Genomic DNA, 23518 nt, shown 5'->3' with positions numbered 1-23518 from the left:
TGCTGCAAACTAAGCAATAGATACTTTCACTTTCAAGAGGTAATAGACCGTCAGGCCATCTCTCGTCATTGCAAAAAATAGCAAGAGAGCTCTTTAAGACACAAAATTTAAGCTTTCCTAAGTGTGCTAGGGAAAATTTGAGCGCCTGACATGCTACATTTAGAAAAAGGAAGATGCAATGGGATTTTAAGACAAACCTTTAAAATAGAACAACTGGATAAAACAGAGATAGAAAAGCCCCTTTATTTCCAGGATCTGATTGCATCTGTAAGGTCTTGCATAACGTGGTGAAGGGTGGAACTGTTTCTAACAGGTGGCTTCAAATGCTTCAAAGACCCCCTGGAAACCCTGCAAAAGCGAGTCTGGGTGGACCCACGACCTCAGACTGTTTCCTGAGGATTCCTATGACAGTGGGAATGTTTTTCTTGATGAATATTTAGGGGGCTGGCTCTGAAAACAAAATCGTTCTGTTTCTTTTAAAAGTGCATGGAGATGAAGGTTTTCAGGTTGGTTTGTAGATGCAGATTCACTGAAGTGACAGAAGTAAGATTTCGGTATGACTTTTAAGTGTGCGAAGTGAGTCTGTTCGAGTTTAGTTTCATGTTCTAAAAAAACATTGTGGCCTTTCTCCTATTTATAATTCAGCACACAAAATTTCACGAGAACAGAGAAATGAGGAAAAAAAAAGTTTCACAGAACATTTCAAATAATCAGATTAAATCAGATCACGATTTCCTTGAAAACAACTACATTTATTATTAAAAACTATAAAAAGATTTTTTTAAATTAAAATCAGAATATATAAAATAATATAATATAATATAATATAATATAATACATTTTTAAGACCTAAAAATTTTATATACTTTTTAACATTGTTTCATGTATTATTAGGTTAGCCTTGGCATGTATTCATTTATTGACCTAAAATGTTAAATAAATAAATATATAATCTTTTAACACTAATCTAATAATCTAATCTAAAATAAAATAAAATAAAATATTAAATATTAAATAATATTAAATTAAATATTAAAAGATGAATATAATATAATATAATCTTAATACTTAATTAAATTAAATATTAAAACAAAATGAAAATAAATCTAATCTAATCTAAAATAAAATGAAATAAAATAAAATTAATTTTAAAAGAAGATTAAAATAAATATAATGTAATATAATATAAGTCTTTCAATATTTTAATTATATATTAAAAGAAGATGAAAATGAATACAATATAACAATCAATTTTTAAGACCAGAATATTTTAAATACTTTTTAGATTTGGTCTAATCTAATCCAATCTAATCTAATCTAATCTAAAATAAAATAAAATAAAAAAATAAAATAATTATTAAAAGAAGATGCAAATTAATATAATATAATATAATATAATATAATATAATATAATATAATATAATATAATATAATATAATATAATATAATATAATATAATATAATGTAATAACAATCCATTTTTAAGACCTAAACCATTTTTGAGACAATCATTTTTAACATTGTTTTATGTAATATTAGATTAGATTTGGTCTAAAACATAATTAAATTAAATTAAATTAAATTAAGGGTTTTTGTAATATCCAATTAAACTACATATTTAAAAAAAAATATGAAAATGACTATATATAATATAATATAATAATACATGAAAAATGTTACAAATTTATTTTATATACACGCATATATGTATTGTTATGTCATGTTATATTATATTACATTATATTATATTATATTATATTATGTTAAATTATGTTAAATTATGTTATTTTATATTATATTATATATTGATGCTTCTTACACTCTAAAAAACGCTGGGTTGAGAATGCTGGGTAAGAACGTTGGGTTAATTGAACCCAATTTTGGGATAAAACTGGTCTTAATTTATAACCTAGCGGTGCTTACTGAATAAATGGACATGAATTATTGATTAGAGAAATTATTGTATTATGCAACATTATTAACAAGAAAGAGACGGCAAGAAACTGCCACAGCTAAAGTGTGAAGATACTTGCCGACTGGGTCAATGAGCAGTTATGTTTAACAGTCATTAAACAAAAATATATTTAGTAAGTTGCAGTATTCATGTATTAAGTCCTAAAAAATGTACAATAAATAAACAAATTAAATAAATGAATAAATAATTTTAAAAAGTCTTTTATTATTGAATTAAGTTGTGTTCCTACCCATATTTCATTTTAATATACACATCATTAGGCAGTGTCAACATGCAAATCAGCTGGACAGTCATTGGAAAATCTTCCTCATGATGCCAGATTTCCTGATGTCAGCAAAACTAAGTGGGCTGCAAGTTAAAGTAAGTAACTAAAACGCACATTAAGAAACCGCAGACTCTGTTGAATCACAGGCACCAGGTCCTGGGACTTCCAGGTACATTCAAATTTACCAATAACTTTACACACCATCTGATTAAATCAAATATGTCATCCTCTAGTCAGTAAAAGGAGGTGCTTAAACTTAGAAAATGTCAACTGTCAGCATTAGTGGGTTAAACTAAATGTTATATTATTATATTAAGACATTATCTGGGACACAGCCTAAACAGTTTGATTTGCGTCACTGTTATTTTCTAGAACTATAAAACTAGATTTTTCATGCTAGGTCATTTGAAAAGCAAATTATACTGTATTTGTGAAAAGTGCCACCTATATCATTTCCCATCTATCATCAAAGTGCAAGAGCATGTTTCCTGTCTGTCTCTGGTCTTGTCTCTATCTGTCTCAATCTATTCCTTGCCCTTTAATGTCTTAAGTACAGAGCATGATAAACTAATCAGATAGTCCTTGTTTGGCATCAACAATCCACATACAAGGTCATTGGCAAGATCTATTCAAGTGCAGGTCTACACATGCACAGATGCACAAGTACAAACAGTTTCATATTTACCAGGCAGTCAATTAAAATGCAAATATTAGATAAGGTCGGACTCCTACTTATAGCTATGTAAAGCATAAGACGCATTCACACATGGGGATATGAGTGAGTCTGAAACAGGCAGTGGGTGGAAAATTTGGATCATTTACGTCTAGTCCAGTTCAACTGTTCAGTACAACTGAACAATGAGAGTTTTAGTATACAAAAATTCTAAGTAACAGGAAATCGGATGCCGTTTATTTGCAATAAATAAAAGATTAAAAATATCTTTCGCTCTGCATCCTGTGTCATTTTTTTTTGATACTTATGTGTAGTTTTATGATTACTCATTTACAGAATGCATTTGCATGAGTATAATTTTGGAATCACTTCTGAACTTGTATCCAGGTAACTAAAAAAGAAAAAACTCATGTTTTAACGCATTATAAAAAAAAAAAATGATAATAATTCTGTTGTATCCTTTTTTTTTATCAAGATCAATATTTCAGGTTATAATTATATAAATGCAACACTAAGGGAGATGAGAATGAGAATATATGAAAACATATAAACATATATTTTTTTTTAACCCGCAAAATTCTCTGTTTTATTTTTTCCAAATTCCAAATGTAATTTTTATGAATTCCTTTTTTTTTTTGGGGGGGCTTTATTTTTATTGTTACATTTAAATTTTAGTAACTTAACTTAAATTAACTTAATTAATTTAATAACAATGTAATAATTTAATTAAAAAACATGTATAATTAATTTAAATTCTTTAAATTAAACTACATGAAACCAGTACTACCAGGAACCAAAATTCCATTTTAATTGCCCTTTTATTGTTTTATTATTGAATTTTTCACAATTTCAGTCTTTTAATTTTTCAGAATTCAGTTTTAATCATTTATTTAAAAAAGCATGTATAATCAATTCATAAAACAGCTTAATAATTCATTACATTTTTTTTAAATAAGAGACCTCTATGAATTGATTTTTGTTTCTTTTTCTTTTTTGGCCTTTTATTGTTAAATAAAATTTTAGTATGAATAAAGCATGCATAATTAATCTATATTATAATTTAATTCGTTTAATAATAATGTAATGACTTAACTATTACACATATAATTAATTTCAATTATTTAAATTAAATTGAACTACATGAAACCACTGCTACAATTTAACAGGAACCAAAATTACATTTTTATTGCCCTGTGAAATATGTTTTATTATTTTCTATTATTTTCACATTTTATTTTATTTTTCACTAACTCAAATTTTAATAATCAAAAGCATTTATAATCAATTCATGAAACGGCTTAATAATTCGTTATATTTTTAAAAAATAATAGTCCCATATTTTCCCCTTTTTAATAATTTTAGTAAATCTTAAATTTTAGTAATCAAAAAGTATGTATAATTAATCTAAATTATAATTTAATTAATTTAATAATAATGTAATAATTTAACTAATAAGCATGTATAATTAATTTCACTTAATCAAATTAAACTGAACTACATGAAACCACTACTACAATTTAACATGAACCAAAATTAAATGTTTTATTATTTTATATTATTTTCACATTTTATTTCATTTTTCACAAATTCTGTGATTTAAAATGTAATAATCAAAAGCATGTATAATCAATTCAACAGCTTAATCATTATTATTATTATTTTTTTAATAATAGGCCCCTATAAATAGATTTTTTTTTGTTTTTTTGGATTTTTCTGTGCTTTATTTTTATTGTTAAATTTAATTTTAAATTAAATTAAATTAAATTACGTTTTTATTTATTATTATTTTTTGTACAAATTGTGTTTTGTGTTTACATTTTTCAGGATTCAATTTCAATCATTTATTAAATATGTAATAATCAAAAAGCATGTATAATCAGTTCATGAAAAAGCTTAATACTTCATTAAATTTTTCCAAATAATAGGGCCATTAATCATCTTAAAGTCCCCATTAGTTCATCTGAAATTAATCCGAAATTAAACAGGAAGTATAATTTCCAATGTAGTCTCTCATTTAATATCAGGTAAAAAAAACTGTATAAATAGCACAATTAGCAAGATGTTTCAAAATGCAGTAATAGCATGTTAAGTCAACCTTCTAAAAGTATACAATTTATCTGCTCAAATGCATAACCTAAATACACGTATCAACGTCATTCTGACGAAAATCATGTATAAGATAATGCAAGATTTTCATTGTTTTTAATTTTAAGCTTAAATGTCCTGATGCTGGAAACTTGTGTTTGTATTATATTAAGCCAAATGCTTCATCCATTTCACAACTGTTTTGTCTTTCACATAAAACACAGGCCACACAGAAAGTTTACATAAATATTTAAAACTATTCCCAAAAACTTACATCAATTTGATTGTAAAAAAATGGTGCTTTAAAACATCTCTATTCCCCGATGATATTCTCCATAATAACATTATACTGTACTTTACTCAGTAAGAGTGAATGTTTAATTACGAGCCTCAATCAGATGTTAAAGTCCCCCGGCAGCCTTTGTGGCCTATTTCCGTGTCTCTGTCTAAAAGCAGACAAGCATACTTTCATATAAACTCAACTAAGAGACCATTACGGCTCGCAGACATTTATATCCACTCTCTTATCTCTCCCTCTTTGCGGTTTTCCTGAAGGCACGTTCCTGAAACATTCAGTGATTATGGATCACTGGATTAATATAATGCCATCCAAAGATCTCCGAAGACCACTGATTGAAATTGGTACGGAAGCTCACGTGACTGTCATTGTGATATATAACAAGACAATGAAATGTATTTTTAATCCAATTACAATTTTTCCATTTTTAAGCAGATTAATTATTCATTTTACTCATCTGTGCTTTCATGGCTGAACCATAATTAAAGCAGAGCTCAGACGCAGTACAATACTACCTTATAAATAAAACCACAGCGACTGAAAGCAGACTACGCTTACAGATGTTTTAACCTGAGGAATGATATGACCAGCCAGAATGAGGGATCAGCGATGACTTAAAAATGTAACGGCAGTCATTTGCATATTTAAAGCACTTATTTGAATAAATTTACCGCTGTCCAAGCCACAGAGAGGCAGTTTTTTTTTTCCAATACTCACTGTACACAGCCCTCAAAGCCTGTATACTGAAAGCTCCCATTCACTTCCTTGAAAATGTTTGCAATTTTAACAAAAACACAACGTCTGATGGAGTAATAAAGAAGGTGTATTTAAGGAGAAATTCATATTAAAGGAGAAGTTCACTTACAGGACAACAGTTTACAGATAATTTACTCAACCCCTTGTCATCCAAGATGTTCATGTCTTTCTTCACTCGTAAAGAAATTATGTTTTTTGAGGAAAACATTTCAGGATTTCTCCCAATATAGTGGACTTCTATGGTGCCCCCGAGTTTGAACTTCCAAAATGCAGTTTATGTGCAGCTTCAAAGGGCTTATCTAGCGAAACGATTGGTTATTTTCTAAAAAAAAAAAAAAATTTATATACTTTTTAACCATCTTGTCTAGCTTTGCGTGAACTCTCTGTAATCCGGGTCAGTATAGTTATAGTTAGGGTATGTCGAAAAACTCCCATCTCATTTTCTCCTCCAACTTCAAAATCGTCCTACATCGCTGCAGAAGTACCGACCCAGTGTTTACAAAGTGAACATGCAAAGAAGGCCAAACGCCCTTTACAAAAAAAGGCAAAACAGCGATGTAGGATGATTTTGAAGTTGGAGGAGAAAATGAGATGGGAGTTTTTTGACATACCCCAACTGTCTGAGTTCTCGCAGAGCTAGACAAGACAAGCATTTGAGGTTAAAAAGTATATAAATTGTTCTTTTTTAAGAAAATGACAGATCGTTTGGCTAGATAAGACCCTTCTTCTTTGGCTGGGATTGTTTAGAGCCCTTTGAAGCTGCATTTAAACTGCATTTTCAATGTTCAAACTTGGGCACCATTGAAGTCCATTATATGGAGAGAAATCCTGAAATGTTTTCCTCAAAAAACAATTTCTTTATGACTTATAAAAGAAAGACAGCTAAATTCAGCATTACATCACTTGCTCACCAACAGATCCTCTGCAGTGAATGGGTGCAGAGGATCCAAACAGCCGAGAAAAGCATCACAATGAACTTGTGAAGCAAAAAGCGTGTTTTTAATAAACCATAAAGAAAGTTTATCCATAATATTGCTTTCTCCAGGGAACAGGTCATCTTGTCTGAATCAAGAGAGAAATATGCACAGATCAAGCACTTATTTTAAGCGACAGTTTAAAGTTTTAAAAGAGAAGTCCACTTCCAGAACAACAATTTACAGATAATGTACTCACCCCTTGTCATCCAAGATGTTCATGTCTTTCTTTCTTCAGTCGTAACGAAATTGTGTTTTTTGAGGAAAACATTTCAGGATTTTTCTCCATATAATGGACTGCTATGGTGCCCCGAGTTTGAACTTTCAAAATGCAGTTTAAATGCGATTTACAACCGCATTTGGGATCGTTTGAAGCTGCACTTAAACTGTACCATATCAGCCCATTACATGGAGAAAAATCCTGAAATGTTTTCCTCAAAAAACAATTTCTTTACGACTGAAGAAAGAAAGACATGAGCATCTTGGATGACAAGGGGATGAGTAAATTATCTGTAAATTGTTATTCTGGAAGTGGACTTCTCCTTTTACCATTTTGTAATGATGGATTTTTTCTTACAAACACAGCTTTTCACTTCTCAAGACAATAATTGATAGACTGAAGTCATGTGGATTACTTGTTATGTTTTTTATGAGCTGTTTGGGCTCTTATTCTGACGGTACCCATTCATCTTGGATAGCCTGATGGTGTGTAGATTTTCAGCAACTTTACATTCCTAGGTAAGCGTCTCGGTTGTAACCCTCGTTTCCTAAAGGAGGGAACAGAGACGTCACGTCGAAAGTGACCGACTGATAGGGAACATATTGGTTACATATGTAACCCTCATTCCCTGAAGAAGGGGAACGGAGATGTCACGTCGGTGACTGGCAAAATGGGATCCCAATTCGTGACGTTGAAAGTGACCGACTGATAGGGAACTGTTTCTTTAAGATCCATCATATTATAGAACTTTCTGTTCCACAGAAAAAATAAAAAAAACAGTTGTTTTTCATACTGAATCAATTCCCAACAGTTCATCTGAACATCTGCAGATCGATTCCTTAGCAAGATAAAAAACATAAACTTCACGAACAGGATGAAATTTACTTTCTGGCCTTTATGGCTGTTTGCAATACCACAATTTTTTGGCTAGTTCATCCTAATCTCTACGCCAATGTTCTAGGAGGTGAAAACAACACTGTACAGACAGAACTAATGCTCACGTGGAAACCTATTCACAACAAGTCCTGAGTAATATTTTGCTGAATCCCCAACGCTAACACTGATCTGAGCCAGGTCAATCCCACTTGAGAGGAAACAGCTGCTATAATGACCTACATAATGATCTCAGCTCATTGCTGCACTTCTTTTTATAAAAAATAATCATTTTCTTCTAATGTGATTCATATTTAAACAGTATATCAGACAGCACATGTTCGTTATAATAGGGAACCTCACAAGCTCAAGATCTTTATCACAATATGAAAATGATAACCGAGGAACAATGTTTCACAACCAGCTGAAACTCCTCCGTAATTCCTCAACCGTGAAGGAAGCACACAGCTTCTCCCACACTCATACACTGCCCACACATCCGAGAGGATTAGTCCTTCAGTGCCCTGAGAGCCAGCATCCTTCAGCTTCGACAGAAATAGGAACGTTATTTAAAATATGCAAAGCAAGTGGAATTTCAACTGAATGTCACCTGATGACGAGATGGAATCAAAAGAGTGGCTTGTAACCTTTCATGCGTTTGCTTCTGCTTTGATGACATCAGAAACATGACACACATTAGTTCTAAATTTCTTCAGACAGCATGAATCCTGCATTACTGGTCCACAGTCATTGATTGACAGTTACGCGCTCTAAGAAAAATCTGTAAAGATATGTCATTTGTTTGTAATTATGTTTATTTTTACCTGTAAAAATAATGTTATATTAAGTAGGGGTTGACCAATTTTTGGCCTGGGTAATTATTGGCACAGATATTAAGCATTTTTATGGTTATCTGTATCGGTCAATTTCAAAACCAATATGCAGATAAAATAATTTAAAAGCATTTAAAGAACGTTTTTGTCAGAGCCCTTGTTTTTCTCAATTTTGATATTAATTTTCATTTTTACACCAGACATATATATCAGTTCAAAATATCGTCTATAGTTCTACTTTATCTGTAATAATTTGTAGTAAGCAATATCATATGCATGTGGAAGAATCACAACCGAAAAAACACGATGGTGAGTGCGATATTCCTTTTAAACGACAGTTTAATAAGGTAAAATTGAGTAACTTAAATTTCAGACACTATTTCCAGTTCCAGAAATAGAAATACATTTCCAGTTTTGTTTGTTTGTTTGTTTTGCTACAAAACAGCTCCAAACAAAGCAGAAACACTGCACATGTCTGAGCAACACACAGTGTTTCATTCTTGATTTGGTTCAGTGTTTGAATTAATCAGTTTAGCTGAGTAATAGATTCAGTGACTAATATGTTTCACTCCTACATCCTAATGAATCAGCATTTGAATAAATCAGTTCAGCTGAGTGAATGATTCAGTGACTCAATTGTTTTGCTCCTACACCCTGAATGAATCAGCATTTGAATGAATCTGTGCAATTGAGTAAGTGATTCAATGACTAACGTTTCACTCCTACAAACTGCATGAATCAGCATTTGAATGAATCAGTTCAGCTGAGTAAATGATTCAATGACTAACTTGTTTCGCTCCTACATTCCTAATAAATCAGCATCTAAATGAATTTGTTCAGTTGAGTAAATGACTAACTGACTAACTTGTTTTGGTCCTACATCCTGAATGAACCAGCATTTAAATTAATCTGTTTAACTGAGTAAATGGTTCAATGAACAACTTGTTTCACTCCTACATTCTGAATGAATCAGCATTTGAATGAATCAGTTCAACTGAGTAGATGATTCAGTGACTAACTTGTTTCGGTCCTACATCCTGAATGAATCAGCATTTGAATGAATCAGTTCAGCTGAGTAAATGATTCAATGACTAACTTGTTTCACTCCTACATCCTAAATGAATCAGCATTTGAATGAATCTGTTTAGCTGAGTAACCGATTCAATAACTAACTTGTTTTGCTCTTACATTCTAATTAAATCAGCATTTGAATGAATCTGTTCAGCTAAGTAAATGATTCAATGAGTAGCTTGTTTCGCTCCTACATCCTGTGTTGACAAATGAATCAGCTTAGTTAAGTAAATGATTCAGTGACTACTTTGTTCTGCTGAATAACAGAGCATTTTAAATAAATCGGTTGAATGAATCATTCAACAACTCATTTATAACTAGTTTCAATCCTGATTGAATCAGTGTTTTTTAACAAATAGGTTGAATGAATGGTCCAGGGAGTCACTCTAATGTGTTTGCTTCCTGAATGAATCAGTGTTTTGAACAAATGAATGATTCAATTAATCACTCATAAAGCCTTGCTGTAACCTATCAATGCAACTTTCAAAAAGAACTTGGTTTTACTATATTTTGTTGTAATTTACTCTGTAGTGCATATTCTATTAGAATTGATTAAACTAACTGTAGAATAATGAACACATAAACAATACTGTGTGGCTGAAGTTCCTTCTGTGACATTTTTATGAAGAAGTTATGCTAAATTATTACGTGCATATATTATCATCAATGTACTGCAGACTCAAAACAGTTCCTAAAAAATCTGCTCCTGGCTGCATTTCAGTCGAGTGCTTAAGACCCTCATGAAAGTTTTACTACTGGACTCTTTAAAAGGCCTTGGGAGGATATCTTATCTAAAGCACAGCTTTGAGCTTCACTGGAGCTGATGGGATCCAAACAGATGGCTTGGGGATGCGCTGAAAAAGAAAAATCTCTGCAAACAAAAATATCTCTAATTGGCTTTAAAATGACACCTTCAGAATAAAGCCTCGCAATGCCACGCTTCCAAGCATCAAACATCTCACAACGGCTCCAAGCGCGATTCGGCCTTTGTGTTTTCGTATCAAGCGCCCACTACAGACTGAAAAGGAATCAGTCTTTGCAACCCACTTTGAAGAGAGATGCAGCTAGAACATGATGCGTAAATAGGACACTAAGGTGGTACGAAGTGTTTGATGTTTGCAGATCTCTACACAGGACCCTCAGCGGTTATGGTGAGAGTGTTAAACATGCTCTGCAAAAAGCGGCATCTGTTATAGCGCTGACCACAGCAAGGAACCCAGCACACCAAAGCAATACACACCTGCCTTTCATCTTCTCAGTGAGAAACATCGGAAGGAAAGCAAGCAGATTTAACAGCAGTTCTGATTTTTCAGGAGGTTTCAGGAACATTCATTAAAAATGGCAAGATGTAAACTCACAATCTTGCAATTTGGTTTATATCTTGTGATTCTGACTTTTTTACTCAGAATTGCAACAGAATTTTGAGATAAAAAGTCGCAATTACCTTTTTTTTTATTAAGTGGCGTAAACGGGCTTCCACACAGAGAAATATTAAGTAAAACGTATTGTGATGTAACCTTGTCTAATTTTTCAACAGCCATTTTCACCTAGGGACAGTCAATGTGTTAAAAGGTCTTGGTCTCAGGAAGGGTTTGATGTTTAAACACACCCCTCCCCCCATCATGGGGCCCCAGGAGTCAACCACAGGAAGCATGAGTAAGCTCGCAACTCAACCTTCAGGGAACGCCACGTAGAAAGAGGTCGACGAGTCAGGAAAGAGGAAGTGTGAATGCTTTCCAGCAGTTTACAGCTCTCTGCTCGGGGGCATGTGACTCTGTGACTGGGGTTAGACGGCCAAGCAGACAGAAACACAGACAGAGAGAGAGACTGCATACAACCCAAAATAAAAGACTTAAAAGGCTTATCTTGTTTAGTATTTTTGTCTTGTTTTAAGACAAAATATCTAAAAATTCCTAAATCAAGATGCACTTACTATATAAGCAAAATGACATAAGATATTTAGTTTTCTTTCCTGGGGAAAAACTTAATTAAGTGAATTTTGCGTAAAACAATTAAAATGATCTGCCAGCGGGGTAATGAAAATACTGTTAAAACAAGATTGTTTTTCTTACCCCACTGGCAGATCATTTTAATTGTTTAAAGCAAAATTCACTTAATGTAAATTTTTTTCCCCCAGGAAACAAGACATCGTTTTGCTTATCTAGTAAATGCATTTTGATTTAAAAATTTTAAATAGGCAGATAAGTAATATTAAGTAAGATAAGCCTTTGTTTACTGCAGTGAGAGGCTTGATGAAACCACCACGTGTATTTGTGGACTCATGACATTTAAACACATAAATGTGCACACTGGTACAAATATAACTATATACACGTATACATACAATTATAGATATGTGCACAATATATGCTATATGCAATAAATACACTTAGCCATATATGGGCAGTCGATATGGCTTGCCAAGCAGAGCCACCCGTTTCCTGTTAGTTCAAAAAAGCATTTTTCTTCATATTTATTTTTCAAATAAATACTCTAACAGTAATACACTTAAAAATAAAAATGTATCAAATAAAATAAATAAATAGCACAAATAAATTATGCTACAAAGAAACAAATTAAAAAGTGCAATTATATATACTATGCGTGTATATGCTATTTTTTGCTATTTGTTTATGCATGTAGATATGAATTATGTATGTTTGTTTCCACATATATATACATTTGTATATCAAAAGTGCAAACACCCACACAGAGATCATATATATATATATAAATATATATATATATATATATATGTTAGCTGTCTCTGCTTCACACACACACACACACACAAAAGTCAAAAGTTTACATACGCTTTGCAGAATCTGCAAAACGTTAATTATTTTACCAAAATAAGAGGGATCATACAAAATGCATGTTATTTTTAATTCAGTGCTGTTCAAAAGTTTACATACACTTGATTCTTAATACAGTGTTGTTACCTGGATGATCCACAGCTGTTTTTTTTTTAATAGTTGTTCATGAGCTCCCACTGTTTTGCAGAAAAATCCCTCAGGTCCCACAAACTCTTTGGTTTTTCAGCATCTTTGTGTATTTGAACCATTTCCAACAATGACTATGATTTTGAGATCCATCTTTTGACACTGAGGACAGAAGGTTCAAACGCTCACTGATGCTTTAGAAGGAAAAACGATGCATTAAGAGCCGGGGGTTGAAAACTTTTGAATATGAAGATCAGGGTAAGTTGAACTTATTTTGTCTTCTGAAGACCATGTAAGAATCTTCTGTAGTTTCTGAAAGGCAGTGCTAAATGAAAAACAAAAATACATTTAGGCAAAATAAGAAAAATGTACACATCTTCATTCCGTTTAAAAGTTTTCACCCCTGGATCTTAATGCATCGTTTTTTCTTCTGGAGCATCAGTGAGAGTTTGAACCTTCTGTAACAGATGCATATGAGTCCCTCAGTTGTCCTCAGTGAACACACACACACACAGACAGACATATATGAAGCAGACACAGCTAATATCAAACATGATGTGTGTGTGCAGCTCATAAATTATACAGAATGTTTTTTGAAAATCTAAAAATGCTTCAAGTTTTGTGTAACTTAGGGTTAGGCTAAGGAAATATAAAAAAAAATCTGTTTGTACAGAATAAAAACCATTACGTCTTTAGGAATTCCCCATAAGATACAGAAACTAGTGTGAGTGTGTTTGCACTTTTGATTTTGTTTCCACATATACATATACCTGTATTTGGTTGCACTTTCATATATTCCCTATGGGCTCCCATTACAATACAATATGTGCTGTTAGAATTGGCCTCTCCTCGGCACAGTTCAAGCGAGAGTGTGGAGATCATCAATGCGTGTCTTTCTAAAGACCCTCAAGGAGAGTCAGAGCACTTGACACACGCCTCTTCGTATATTGTGTGCGTGGGTGTGGTGTGGTGTGTTCTCATTCTAAAAGCCCAACACTTCACATCACCGCATACTCTCAACTAACAGCAGATGTCAGATGCTGTAGTTCCTCTCAAAGAGCTCTGACACCTCCAAACATTACACCCCTAAGGCCTGAACTGCTTCTAACACTCAACTAAACAATGATTCCTGGGTACCATCATTCAGCGTAACACATCTTACACTCTGTGGTGCAATTCTACGGCTTGTCTAACACCTGCACTTGTTTCCAATACAGTCTGCTATTAGCATATGTTGCTAAGCTAACATTTGACACATTTTAAAGAAGAAGTCCAATTCCAGAACAACAGTTCACAGATAATGTACTTACCCCCTTGTCATCCAAGATGTTAATGTCTTTCTTTCTTCAGTCGTGAAAAAATTATGTTTTTAGAGGAAAACATTTCAGGATTTTTCTCAATATAATGGACTGCTATGGTGCCCCGATTTTGAACTTCCAAAATGTAGTTTAAATGCGGCTTTAAACAATCCAAGTGCAGCTGTAAACAATCCCAGCCGAGAAAGAAAGGTCTTATCTAGCGAAACGTAAAAATAATACAATTTCTATACTTTTTAATGTCAAACGTTCGTCTTGTCTTACGGTACATTCACACGGGGCGTTAACGCTTCACGGAGGGCGTGTCTGAAGCTTCGTGCTGATTGGCCAGCGACTGCACCAAACGGGATTGGCTAGCGTCTGCACTAGTATATTTGCATAAGGCAATCTGATTGGCTGACGCCTGCATTGGCACTTGAAAAGTTGAAAATGTTTTAACTTCTGTTGCTCACAACACCAGTGACACGACACAACGGACTCATAGTTCAGTTCGGCAACGCTTGACGTCACTCCATTCAAAGTAAATGAGAAGCGTTAATACTGACACCCCGTGTGAATGGGGCGTTACTCTGCCTTGGTTTTTCTTTTTCGGGTTCATGACAGTTAGGGTATGTCGAAAAACTCAAAAGTCTCCCTCAACTTCAAAATCGTCCTATATCGCTGTTTTACCTTTTTTGTTAAGGGTGTTTGATCTTCTTTGCATGTTCACTTTGCAAAGACTGGGTCGTTATTTCTGTAGCAATGTAGGATGATTTTAAAATGATTTTTGAAGTTGAGGAAGAAAATATGGTCGGAGTTTTTCGACAAACCCTAACTGTCTTGAGCCAGAATACACAGAGTTCAGGGAGAACAAGACAAGACAAGCGTTTGAGATTAAAAAGTATTTAAACTATATTTTTTTTATGAAAATAACAGATCGTTTTGCTAGATAAGACCCTTCTTCCTCGGCTGGGGTCATTTACAACCGCATTTGGGATCGTTTGAAGCTGCATTTAAACTGTATTTTGGAAGTTCAAACTCGGGGCCCCATAGCAGTCCATTATATGGAGAAAAATCCTGAAATGTTTTCCTCAAAAAACATAATTTCTTTACGACTGAAGAAAGAAAGACATGAACATCTTGGATGACAAAGGCGTGAGTACAGTATGTGTAAATTGTTGTTCTGCCAGTGGACTTCTCCTTTAAGCACAAACTGAATTAGACGGAACTAGTTTTCTGACACCCATTAGTACTGAATGAAATCTAAATATATTCAGAAATGATCATTTCTCTCAGTTTTTTCCCACAGAGTTTGTCAGGGATTGTTCTGTCTGCAAATGATGCTACGTTTTAATTGTTAATCTTTTTTGCGCCAACTTTGGAGCACCATGTATGCCTACGTTGCCTACAAATAGGCAGCTCACTAGGTTTTGACAGACAGACCCCCACCACCCCTTTCACATCCTACGACAACATCCACTCAGCATCCATTATTGAAAAACCCTGTCACTCGATACTCGATAAACCCCACATCCGCTCATAAACAACAGCCTTGAAGGGCTGTTCATCTCACACGTTTGTACGCCTGTATATTTATAGGTTTAATTGTGCATTCAGTGTCCATATAATGATAAAAAGCAGTGAAGACAGAGACAAATAAAGAGGGAGAGACAAGCTGGCAACGTGAGAGCTGCTATTGATTATTGTCTTTCTCCTTAGTGGCAGTGATATATTTAACTATGGAAATCCACTAGCAGGACAGATGCTTTGCACTTTGTCTCTTTCTGCACTGTGATTTTCTTCTCTCTCCTCCAAGCCCACAGGCACTTGACATATATAAAAACCCATAGATCTGATCATTTACCATGCTAAATATAATCCATATTCACTTCAGTAACAGTGGTTTATAAGCAATAACATTTACAAGAAGCCATGAGATGACCTGGTGACTCTTTCAACACAATTCCTTAGGAAATTCTGTGACGTTACCACACCAGCTCAAGGTTTAGTGAACTTACTGACATTTAGGAGAACTTCACTCAGTTGTATTTAATAGGTCTAGTATGCAAAGTCAGCTTGTGCACCGAAATGCAGAAGCAAATACCTAATATGTCACATTTGAACTTGTTTCCATTGGTTTGTCAGCAGCTCAGAATAGAACAGAAGTGCTGATGATGGGATCACATGACTGATGTATCAATAACATCATGGGATTTGGCACATCAGGTGTAATGATGTAAGGAAATTCTCAGTTACGAAATCAAACGTAAGTGCCCAAAAAATCTAATCTAGACCAAATGAAACAAATATTAACTTTCTAACATTTTTGAGCGAGGGTAGCAGCAAAATAGCTTTAGTCAACGTGGTTTGCATTGCAGGGTTATTATTGTTTACTAAAACTAAATAGTTTTTTTAAAGTCACATTAGCATATTAAATACAAATATTTGATGAAAAAATTAGAACTTTAGTTACTAATTAGTCACTTAAAGTTACAAGTTAAACTTGAAACACTAAAATTACTAACTATAAATAAATAAAAACTAAAATGGAAGCTAAAGCTAAAACTGAAATAAAAATGAAGTAAACCCAAATATTAATATTTAATAAAAAAAAATAAAAATGTCAACTAAAATAAAAAGGAACACTAGAAATAATTCTAACATTTCTACAATAATATTAAAATTTATGTAAGCAAAAGAACATGTAATGAGGAAAAAAATATGCCTACCAGTGAATTTTTCACAATAAGAACTGAAGGAAAATAAAATAAAATAAAATAAAATAAAATAAAATAAAATAAAATAAAATAAATATATGGGTCATTGACGTATAAGGATTTTCTACAGGCCAGTTTTTTTAAATACTAAAAATAATAATATCAGTTGTAATTGTTCAAACATTAAGAATGTTGTGTACACATAAATTCATATTAAAATTTTTAATTAAGTAATTTTAGTGTTTTTTAATCTAGATGAATTGTTCGTAGCCTTAAAAAATGTCATGTGGTGCGACCATAATTTATATTAAACATTTTTTTTTTAAATGTTCTCTTAGGGTAATTTCAAAGATGTTTCCAAAACAAAAGTTATGACTGTACGGTCGCACCACATGATATTTTGACACATTAAATAACAGAGAAATTACAAATAAAAAAAGAAAAAGTTAAAGTGAGTACATACATGGGAGAGGTACTTCATATACATCTTTTTTTTACAAATTTAAACCAATGTTTAACTGAAAAAACACAATTGGGCAGAAAATTTAGGCGTCATGTCATTGACCCATACATATATATATATATATATATATATTCCTGTGATTTCAAAGCTGAATTTTTTAGCATCATTACTCCAGTCACATGATCCTTCAGAAATCATTTGAATACTCTGATTTCCTGCTCAAAAAACATTTTTATTATAATTATGTTGAAAACAGCCGAGTAGAATTTTTTCAGGTTTCTTGGATGAAATGAAAGTTCAGAAGAACCGCATTTATCTTAAATAGAAATCTTTTGTAACATAATAAATGTCTTCATCATCACTTTATCACCCTCCCAAAAAATGATACTGACTCCAAGCTTTTGAATGGTATAGTGTATAATGTAACCAAAGCTTTTTATTTCAGATAAATGCTGATCTTTGGATCTTTCTATTCATCAAAGAATCCTGAAAAAATGTACTCAGATGTTTTAAATATTGATAATAATAATAATAAAAAATGTTTCTTGAACAGTAAATCAATGCGTGAAACAACATGTCCTAATTAACCATTCAGCAAAGAGTTTTTAAGCTTCTGCTCTGATTGGAGGATAAGAATCACTGGATGACTGGATGAGACAGGAAGCGATAGACTAAAGGGATGAATAAGAAAGCAGGGGGTTTATGAATGGATTGATTTAGTTGAGCTGTCACTGTGGCTGTAAACATATAGAGACACATCGGTCAAGCTAACAGCCCTGCAGCTCAAAAGCTTATTATCAGAGAGCAATCGTTACCATCCATCAGTCAGTGAGAAATCACATCATCAACAAGCAACCCTAACACCACTGCATCAAAAAACAGAGATGAAAACGATCATAAATCATTCAATTTCTCAAATTTTAAAAGCAATCGTTCAGCAATGAATTTTATATCAAATATGCATATTTTTATATTGACATTCATATTGAAGTACCATTTGTATGGACAAAATTTAAAATGCACTAACACAAAAAAACAGGCCTGTTTTAAATATACTATATATTTATTTTATTTCCATTTATACATTTACAGTTAATTAAAAAAATAATTCCGTTCAATAAACAAACATATACATATTTTTTTAAATATGAAAAATAAATTTTAGGACATACTATATCTGTGTTACTTCATTCTCTTTTGGAACATCTGTGGCCTTGTGATAAAACAAGCGTTGGCAGAGTTGCCCATAGCGAGTGTCAGATGAATGAAACAGATGTTTTGCCAGTCATGTAGAAAAAATTGGTGATGTCTTCTCTCTACAGAGGACCGAGTGTATGCCCGTGTCTAAATGTGTGTGTGTGTGAACACTTTCCCCCTTCTGTGCTTACGAATACATATACAGAGACTACATGAGATAAGAGAATCAACAGATGTGCGAGTACAGCAGACAGCTGTGGACAAATCACACGACATGAGCTCTAATACAGATCTGACAGCGAACTAAACAGCGTTTAAACATTGCACTTTATATAAGAGAAGGGTCAAGCGCACATGAGCCCGTTCCTTGCACAACAAAGACATGCAACATTTCTTTGCCAAAATACACATTAGTGCTAACATCAGCTTTGCAAAAAGCTTCTAGGAAGCTTTTAGTTTTACAATGAAGTCATGTTTACTTTTAAAGCTTACTAGGAGAAATGGGGAGGTGTAACAACTAAAACGAGTGACAGATCACTCAAACGGTCGATTTTGTCGCTCCATTAGCAGCCAGTGCTGAGTGCGGACACAGCAGGTGATGCAATTCATGGTGCAGCAAGCACATCAACATCAATTATTTTCAGAAAGATTTATATGTGAGTGAGATTTTTTTTTTTTTTTACATATACAAATATTTAAAGAAATCATAGATCGTAGAATTACAGTGATTAAAATGCAATAGAAGAATTAATTAATTATAAGTTACATACATTCAATACATGGAAAGCAACCGTGTGTGTACTTTATTTATTTATTTATTTATTTATATTTATCTATACAAACATAAATTCCCCAAAAACATAAATATAAATAAATTATGAAATAAAAAAACTGCATATATGTACATATGTAAAAAATGTACATTAAATAAATAATTAATTATACATTATATAATAGTTTGTTAAATTAAAAATAATATAAAAATAATAGTTCTAATATAAAATAAAATACAATATAATTAATATATATACACAGTATATACATAGTATATACAATAAATTATCTCAACATAAAATCCTCAAAAACATAACACACACCCTAAATATAGATATAATATTTTGTTTATTATAAAAATGTAATTAATAAATTTATAATTTATACATATCAACATAAACATATTTCCTAAAAAACATAACACACCCTAAATATAAATATATTACTTTGTTTAACAAACAATTTAATTAATAAAATTAAACAATAAAATGAAATTATATTTATATAAAATATAATAATATATTCATGCACACAGCTATTATAAATGATATATATATATATAAATAATGCTTTATGCATTTTATAATAGTTTGTTAAACAAAATATAATATAAAAATAATATAGTTAGTATAAAATACAATATAATATATACACAGTATATATACTAAATTATATATATATATATATATATATATATATATATATATATATATAATGTGTGTGTGTGTGTGTACTGTATTTATTTATTCATTTGTTTATTTGAAATTAATATATACAAACATAAAGATAATTTCTCCAAAAATCATAACACACACCTAAATATAAAAATATAAATATATTATTATATTAAACATAAACAAATATATGTAAAATATAATATGTAAATATGTAAAAAGTTTACATTATTTACAAATAAATAATTATTTCTACATTAGTTTGCTAAATTAAATATAATTTTAAAAACAATATAATTAATATAAAACTATATATATATATATATATATATATATATATAACATATTCCCCAAAAACACACACCCTAAATATAAATATATTTATAATTATGTAAAAATGTACTATTTATATTTATATATGCATAAATTCCCCAAAAATCCCTTAAAATAAATATGTTATAATACTGTTTCTATGCACAGTTATAAAATATGATATAATATTAAATACAGGTTTACTCCATCTTTTTCCATCTTCTTTGGCAAGAGCCACATCAAAACCTGCTACAGTAAAATTGATGACTTGCTGTTTACTTGTTTGCCTCCCTGGGGAGAAATATTACATGATCTCTCATGGCATCACACAACACTCAGAACTCATTTAGCGTCTGCCGCTCTCATTTCACAGCAGGTGAGGGAGAACTGACAGGTCGCTGAGTTTGCATTAGGACAGGGGTTTTAGGGGTTTAGAGGCTCTTGACTGTATTGATCAGTGCAGCACCAGGCCTGGGGCAAAACATCTGCCTGGGTCAATATGCTGGGTCAAAGTTAAAAACGGACACGGTTTCACTTTTTAAACACACATATGTCCGCATACAGTCAGACCAACAAGCACGTAACTATTTGGAAGACGCAGTACATCCAGACAATCGCACCACACCCTCACAGAGGGCGGCCACTTCCCCTGCCGTCCTGCACTGATCTTTAATTAAACATACTGAAGAGCGGATTAAATTACCAGCAGGATGAGACACAGACACTGAGACTTTATTACAGCAGACAGCCAACAAAGAGCTCAGCATCTCTGAACATAATCATCTGAGACACAACACCACAAAAAACACAGCCAGCTCACAAGCTAATGTCAGGAAACTCAAACACAACCACATCTGTGACGGATGACTGCGCCTCAAGAACAATTCAAATTACGCCAGTTTGAGAACGCTTGCAAACAGAATAAGCAAATACGTCAGTGGATTATGGGATGAGAACAAAATGATTGTTTCAAACAAGGGAGTTGAAAGCGAAATTTTATCTTACCTTTCCGAAATCTCGAACGTCAAACAAATCGAAAGCCTCAAACAGCTCGCTCTTCTTCATGCCAAATATCTCTGAGCAGGCGTGCAAAAATGTCCTGATGTTCTTCAAGCAGAGGAACTAGACAGAAATAAAAGACATATTTTATATTAAACAGGCATATTAAATATTTAAATATTTTTAACATTAATATTCATATTGGAGTACCATTTGATGTGCTCTAAACATTTTTTACAAGCAAACTGTATATATACATATAAAAATAAAAGATGCATATAAAAAAAAAATATATATATATATATATATATGGTAAAACCATACATACACATTGTTACATGCTCATATAAATATATATATATATATATATATATTGTTATTGTTATTGTTATTATTATTGTTATATATCTATATATCTATATATATATATATATATATAATATATATATAACATATATATATATATATATATATATATATATATATATATGGTAAAAATATATATTTTTAAAAAAATCTTTTATCTAATAATTACAAACAAACACTAAAAGATACATTTTTAAAGTATATACATTGTTACATGCTCATATAAAAAAAAAATATATATATATATATATATATTGTATGTATATATATATATATATACACACTACCGTTTAAAAGTTTGGGGTCAGTACATTTTTATTGTTTCTTTTTTTTTTTTTTTTTTTTTTTTTTTGAAATTAATACTTTTATTCACCAAGGATGTATTAAGTTAATAATTAAAAGTTTATTAAAAGTTAATAATAAATAATTTACATTGTTATAAAATATTTATATTTTGAATAAACACTGTACTTTTTAAACTTGTTATTCATGAAAGAATCCTGAAAAAAAAAAAAAAATCACAGGTTCCAAAAAATATTTGGCAGCACAACTGTTGATATTATCCAACATTGATCATTCTAATAATAAATCCGCATATTAGAATGATTTCTGAAGGATCATGTGACACTTAAGACTGGAGTAACAGCTGATAAAAATTCAGCTTTTCATCACAGGAATAAATTATATTTTAAAGTATGTTAAAATAAAAAACATTATTTTATATTGTAAAAATTTTTTGCAATATTACAGTTTTTTCTTCTATATTTTTAATCAAATAAATGCAGCCTTGATGAGCATAAGAGACTTCTTTAAAGACTATTACAAGTCTTACTGACCCCAAACTTTTGAATGGTAGTGTGTATATATATATAAAAAATATATATTAAAAAAAAATATATATTTTAAAAAAAAAATATATATATATATATTTTAATACATATATATATATATATATAAATATATATATATATATATATATATATATATATATATTTTAAAAAATATATATTTTTTTAATAATTACAAACTTAATCTAAAACACTAAAAGATACATTTTAAAGTATATGCATTGTTACATGCTCATATATATATATTTCACATTTATATATATTTCACATACATATATATATATATATATATTTATATATAATTTTTATAATATATTTTATATAACAAACGATTATATAATGTATAATAAATAATTTATTTTTAATTATTTATTTGTAAATAATATAAACTTTATGGAAATATTGCAATTTTATATATATATTTGTATATGTTTAATATAATAATATATTTATGTTTAGGGTGCTATGATTTTTGGGGAATTTATGTTTGTATTTGTACATATTTTAAAGAAATTTTAAAAAAAAGTTTGTTTTTTCTTCACACTAAAACTTGATATAGTACATAAAATTGTATTAAATATAAAATTAATATATAGAAACATAAACATAAATTCCCCAAAAACCATCACACACATCCTGAGTATATACATACAAATATGTACAAAAATGTACATTATAATTAATAATGATTTATATTTATTCAAATTATTTAAAGAATCAATTGCTACTTGTATTTTTGTTTTTGAATTATTAAAAACAATAACAAAAGTGATATTTATACTTTACATTTATTAATAAAACGGACTATTAATAATTGAAAAACAAATAATTCATTAAAAACTAAGTAATTAAAAATGAAAAATAATAATTACCTATTTTAATAAATAAAATGATTAATTTGGTTTATA

The 23518-nt window shown here is 30.9% G+C and overlaps 1 protein-coding gene across 2 annotated transcripts in view; it reads right to left on the bottom strand.

The window, feature by feature from the left end:
* The window catches only part of LOC127155509 (guanine nucleotide exchange factor VAV3), a 107772-nt gene that overhangs the window by 64426 nt on the left and 19828 nt on the right, over positions 1 to 23518 (bottom strand). For both annotated transcript variants that reach the window (XM_051097753.1, XM_051097752.1), the window contains exon 2: positions 21403 to 21519. In XM_051097753.1, the coding sequence (XP_050953710.1) occupies positions 21403 to 21519 (117 nt within the window). The remainder of the gene's footprint in view (positions 1 to 21402; positions 21520 to 23518) is intronic.

Source organism: Labeo rohita, chromosome 24 (assembly GCF_022985175.1).
Source record: "Labeo rohita strain BAU-BD-2019 chromosome 24, IGBB_LRoh.1.0, whole genome shotgun sequence".
NCBI classification, from domain to species: Eukaryota; Metazoa; Chordata; class Actinopteri; order Cypriniformes; family Cyprinidae; genus Labeo; species Labeo rohita.
Note: the sequence above shows the minus strand (reverse complement) of the source record. Positions and strands in the feature narration are given on the sequence as shown.